The 5957-nt window shown below is 47.2% G+C and overlaps 1 protein-coding gene across 1 annotated transcript in view; it reads left to right on the forward strand.

Moving 5' to 3' along the window:
• The window catches only part of ADAMTS17 (ADAM metallopeptidase with thrombospondin type 1 motif, 17), a 409319-nt gene that overhangs the window by 207094 nt on the left and 196268 nt on the right, over positions 1-5957 (forward strand). Inside the window, exon 9 of the mRNA XM_010845854.1 lies at positions 3989-4129. Coding sequence (XP_010844156.1) covers positions 3989-4129 — 141 coding nt within the window. The remainder of the gene's footprint in view (positions 1-3988; positions 4130-5957) is intronic.

A 5957-nucleotide genomic window follows, 5' to 3' on the forward strand; every position in this document is an offset into this window, starting at 1 on the left:
GCTGAGGGTTGGACATGACTGAGCAACTTCACTTTCACTTTTCACTTTCATGCATTGGAGAAGGAAATGCCAACCCACTACAGTGTTCTTACCTGGAGAATCCCAGGGACGGGGGAGCCTGGTGGGCTGCCGTCTATGGGGTCGCACAGAGTCGGACACAACTGAAGTGACTTAGCAGCATATATTGGATTTCCTGAAGCAGATTTGGAAACACCATGTTCTTTTGTCTTAAGATAAAGTCTACTCAAGGCCATGACGTCATTGTGTTTGATAAATGTGTACCACATGTGACATGAGACCCGTCTGTGTCCTTAATCTCAGTCACTTAGGGTTAAAGTTGCTTTAACTTTGTGCTTAATGCTACATGTTCTGTTAAATATAATGTTACCACAGACATCAACCTAAAATAACATGAAATTTCTTCAGTCAAGTGATCTTTAATTTAAACTAAAAATAGCCTAAACTGTAGTTTATGTAGACCTCAAATATCAAAACTCCTACCTAAATGCAAGTTCCTCAGTTTGTGAGGCTCTTAGTTAGCATTTGAACATTTTAAACCAGATCCACCACCATCTGTATTTGAGACAAGCTCCAGAAACCCGAGAACGGCACTCCTCGCTGATCCTGCTGACTAGAACATTCTTTAGGGAAGTCCCTCTGGGGGCTGGCAGCATGAACCATGAACACAACGCCCTGTGGGCATACGGGTGTCAAGGGCACAGTCAGCTTTTCTGAGCACTTTGGTGGACAGAGTTTTGTCTCCAGAGAGACCAGGCTCTCTGGCCAGCTGAGTCTGGCATATGGGCGAAAGAACCTCTTTGATTTTACAAGCAGCTTGACCACGGGGAAAAAAGTTGGAAGTAAGTCACAAGTGAAACATTCCTCCATACGTGGCGAAGCCATCCTGCCAGGGCTTGGCTGTCCTCTGACTGTGGTTTCCCAAACAGCAAGGAGTGTCTGGGGGCCGCTCAGGACGTCCCAGTTGGGATGTGGGAGGGGGGTTAGGATCCCAGGTTGAGTCCCCCTGGGATTGGATTCTCCCAGGGGGCAATGACACAGTTTGACCTGCTCCACGTTCTGTGCTCACGCTTTGTCCTTAATGATGAAGTTGGGAGCCACTTTTTTCATGAGACCTTGTATTTATGTAACCTCTACATCAGCGCTCCCTGGAAGCCATCGACATGTTCAGATCTACCCATTTGAAAGTCCTATCATTCATTTTATTTATAGATATCATATCAAACCCTAAATCAAATTTAAGGTGACTTAATATCTTTTGCCAGAGAAGGCAATGGCACCCCACTTCAATACTCTTGCCTGGAAAATCCCATGGACGGAGGAGCCTGGTAGGCTGCAGTCCATGGGGTCGCTAGAGTCGGACGTGACTGAGTGACTTCATTTCCACTTTTCACTTTCATGCACTGGAGAATGAAATGGCAGCCCACTCCAGTGTTCTTGCCTGGAGAATCCCAGGGATGGGGAAGCCTGGTGGGCTGCCATCTGTCGGGTCGCACACAGTCGGACACAACTGAAGCGACTTAGCAGCAGCAGCAGCAATATCTTTTGCAGTCAGTTCCTATCTTTCCTGAAACAAAGAGATGGATATATGTGTGTGTCTGTGTAGATAAAGGTATGAAAAATGAAGTGAAAGTTGCTCAGTCGTGTCCGACTCTTTGCGACCCCATGGACTATACAGTCCATGGAATTCTCCAGGCCAGAATACTGGCATGGGTAGTCTTTCCCTTCTCCAGGGCATCTTCCCAACCCGGGGATTGAACCCAGGTCTCCTGCATTGCAGGTAGATTCTTTATCAGCTGAGCCACAGATAACAAGCAGGAAAAAAAAAGTAAAAACCTGAGTAATACCATTGAAAAATTATTCTTATTGGTCAGATGTATCTGATAATTTCTAGGCTCTCTACTTAACCCTAATTGGATGGATTCCTGGCATCTAGGCAGGAAAACAGGATTGCGTCTACCCAGAGATGATTTTCATTGTTCTGTTGAGCAGGCCACTGCCCTAGACCAGCACAGCTACTGTGGATGTGGATCCTCCAATTTTTTGATGTTTTCTCCTGCATCAAATAGTTAATCCACTTGATAAATATTTATTGAGTACTTGCTCTGTGTCAGTCGTGAGTGGACAGGCTGGGATGGAAAGCTGTGCTGAGGGCACCTGGTGGGGTGGAAGAGCCCATGGGAAATCCCAGGAGTGGGCATTTTTCAGGGAGAGGTTTGGCAGGAGAGGCCTGGACCGAGGTGAAGGGGGAGCCAACATGTAGGCGACACCGCAGAAACCTTCCTGTCTGACAGGATAGCAGGGTAGTGGTTGGTCAGCTGAGCCATTAACTGAAAAACTGGGTCAAGAGGGGAAATGCAAAGAAATGGTACTTAGGTTCTTAAACATTTGGCCCTTTTGTTTTGACTTAAGTAATGAAAACATTCATTTTGTCACCAATTTTGTGGTGGGGGCGAAAGCCTTTTCTCTGAGAGAAGCTGACTGGGCTTCCCATCACCTTCCTCACAGAAACCACAACTATAGTGTGATGAGCTTGAGTTCAGTGTCTTTTTTTTCTTTTTGTAGATTCAGCAGACCTTGAAAGACCCTTGTGAAACAGTCTAAGGGTAGATTTTTATGATTTTTTTCCTCAACTTCTACCGTTGTCTTGCCCACACCCAACTTGGCAGCAGCCTAGTTTAGCTTCGAGCTAAATTGCTTTTCATGAAAACTTTACTTTTATGCTCGTATTACACTGGTTAACATAACATGTAACCACATGTATTGATTGAAATAACAAGTATTACTATTATAAATAGGCTTGAGTATAAATTCAGTTCACCTTTGGTATGCACACCCTCAGCTATAGGAACGGGCCCGCTGGGTGACCAGAGGGGGCCCTGCTCACCTGGAGCAGGAGCTCGGGTGCCAGGCCCTGTTGTTCCAGGGATGGGAGCTGAGTCAGCTTCCCAGTTTCATGGGGGGTTGACCAAGGTAGCCTTTCTGTACAGGAGCACCGAGTGGTCCTGGAGTGTGCGGAGTGAGAACGCAGAGGAACTGGGGAAAGATAGTCGGAGGTGCGTGAGGAGAGCTGGGAGAAATAAGGCCGCGGAGGCACGTTTAGAACCTCTCGGCACAGTCGTCTCCGGGTCCATCTCATCTCCCAGGCTGATTTGATGACTTATTGTGCCCCGCTGTATCTTCTCTTTCTAAGTCGTTTGTGGCACTTGAGAAACCTCTCTTAAATATGTTTGAAGGAATGCACATGTGTGTGTTTCCCACGGGGCTGTTGACAAAGAGTGAGCAACGCTTATGCACGGTGAATCTCTGCCCTGGAGGTCACAGGTCAGCAGACGGTGGGCCATCTGGTCACGGGTGTTCTGTTTCTCGGCTTCCCCTTACCGGCAGCCTGTTTGTGAACTGAGATCATTGTTCCACTTACAGTTAGCCTCCCTCATCTACATCAGCATCCTGTTGTCTTCCAGGTACAACTGGATGGGAAGGAGATAGGCATGATCTTGGTGGACCCAGGTATAGTGATATGAATCAGAAGCCGTGAGTGTTCATGAGTTTTCATAAGCAAGAGTCTTGGCTAGCACCAGCCCTTAGCTTAGCGACTTCTCTGCAGGCAGTGAGATACTGAAGCATTACGCTGGGATATGTTAGTGTGGAAAAGCAAGTCTAACCATCAGAAGAACTGTAATATTGCATTTAATATAATTGGCTCACTCATTTATTATTCATTTGTTAGGTGAATGCTGTTGGTTACATGGTTGATTAGTTTCCGCTCACTGAGTGAGTGAGTCATCACCCTCACTCTTTTCTTTAAGCTCGTGACTCGCGGTCTGCTCTGAGAATGGCAGGGAAGCAGGCATCTCCTGTGCTACTGTGTGTGATTAAGCTGTGATCTAGGTGGGCACAGGGTGCTGGCATCCAGGCCAGGAGATGAGAAGCCTGTAATGAGCGCCCTCTCCCCCTCTCCCTCGGGCAGCTTGGGGATGAACCACGACGATGACCACTCCTCCTGCGCCGGCAGGTCCCACATCATGTCGGGAGAGTGGGTGAAAGGCCGGAGCCCCAGCGACCTCTCCTGGTCCTCCTGCAGTCGAGATGACCTCGAGAACTTCCTCAAGTAAGTCCTCAAATCGTTCGGTACCATCAGTACAGTGGAAAGTGCTACAATACTTCCTAAAGCACAATAGTTGGGGTATCAGCCAATAGGAGCTGAAGTGAAGTAAGTGAAGTAAGAAGTGAATCTCTTACAGTTCAGCTGGAGAGACTTCCTTCCAGGTGTGCATCTGGTATGACATTGGCCACCCTGCTGGTGATCACAAATTTTATCAACGGAAATGTCAATGCAGTGACCATATCTTGGCAAGGTTTCATTTCACTTCTCTTCATTATTTTGACCATGAGTGGGCACCACCCTAGTGGCACCCATGGCTGCTGTAGAACTGGGTGCTTCCCCAAAGCTTAGGCTGCTTCCCTGGGTGGAAGTCCATTTCCTGGGAGGAGGGCTTGCTTACCGTCCTCACATGTGAGGCTAGGATGGGTTTATCTCATAGCCACTTTCTTTCCAGAATGTGTCTGCCTTACTCCGTTACAGATTTCAGTGGAAGAATTAGCTATCTGATGTCAGACCTTTGTCAAATAGAGTCTGTACTCAAGTACTATGTGCATCCCTTAGTGTCAGGACCTCAGGACTGAACTTATAGGCTTGACAGGCAGACCCCGATTGCTTCACTGCTTAACTGCATCATCTGTACCCCCCACAGAGACAGAAGGGGTCAGTGAGTCTCTGCTATACACAGAGCTTTTATAGTCCTGTAACACAGTAGAGTGCTCAGTGAACTCAGGAAGGAGGATCAAAGGGATCGCTCTGGCTTCTGTCCTCATCCTGGGTCTTCTTTTATGATGTTTCCTGTAGCTGGGAAACTAAGGGCTTAAAAATGGCCTTGTTAGTTTTAATATAGTCAGCCTGTGTGTATTGCGTGCATGCAACTCTTTTCTTCAAGAATCTTGGCAAGAGGCTGGGTTTTCTTTTTCCTACCATCTGCCTTGTTTTAGGAATTGAAAAATAAAAGCATTCAAGTATTTAACTCCTAACAGAGCCACAGCCATACCACCCCCCAATTGTTTTTCAGAGCTGTCCTCAACATCTCTGGACATTTCTGTCCTGGTTGAAATCCTTAAGTCTTTTGCACAGTGTGCCTCCAGCCAGCTTTCATGGCCAGGTAGGGCGCCTGGACTAGCCAGTGTCCAGAACCTGACAGCCCCCACCCCTAAGAAAGTCTGCAGAATTGGAAATAAGCTTGCTTGCTTGATTGTTTGCTTATTTATTTAAAAGCAAAATAACCCTAACTCCAATTTTTTCTTGATTCATTCTGAGAACATATCATAGCAATCTATTTCAAAACCATTTTCATCCAAGAAAGCACTCAGACTCCCCAAGGAAAATACATTGCTATGTGAGTGATATGCCCGGGCCACTTCTTGTTGCCCAGCTCTCGTGGCCTCCAGAGTAAAGATCTGCATTCAGCTATCTGGAAAAGAGCAAAAGGTGTAGTCCCCATGTCTGGTGCTTGGTCAGTTCAGTTCAGCTCAGTTGCTCAGTCGTGTCCAACTCTTTGCGACCCCATGAATCGCAGCACACCAGGCCTCCCTGTCCATCACCAACCCCTGGAGTTCACTCACACTCATGTCCATCGAGTCAGTGATGCCATCCAGCCATCTCATCCTCTGTCGTCCCCTTCTCCTCCTGCCCCCAATCCCTCCCAGCATCAGAGTCTTTTCCAATGAGTCAACTCTTCGCATGAGGTGGCCAAAGTACTGGAGTTTCAGCTTTAGCATCATTCCTTCCAAAGAAATCCCAGGGCTGATCTCCTTCAGAATGGATTGGTTGGATCTCCTTGCAGTCCAAGGGACTCTCAAGAGTCTTCTCCAACACCACAGTTCAAAAG

Source organism: Bison bison, unplaced genomic scaffold (assembly GCF_000754665.1).
Source record: "Bison bison bison isolate TAMUID 2011002044 unplaced genomic scaffold, Bison_UMD1.0 scf7180017864224, whole genome shotgun sequence".
Taxonomy (NCBI): Eukaryota; Metazoa; Chordata; class Mammalia; order Artiodactyla; family Bovidae; genus Bison; species Bison bison.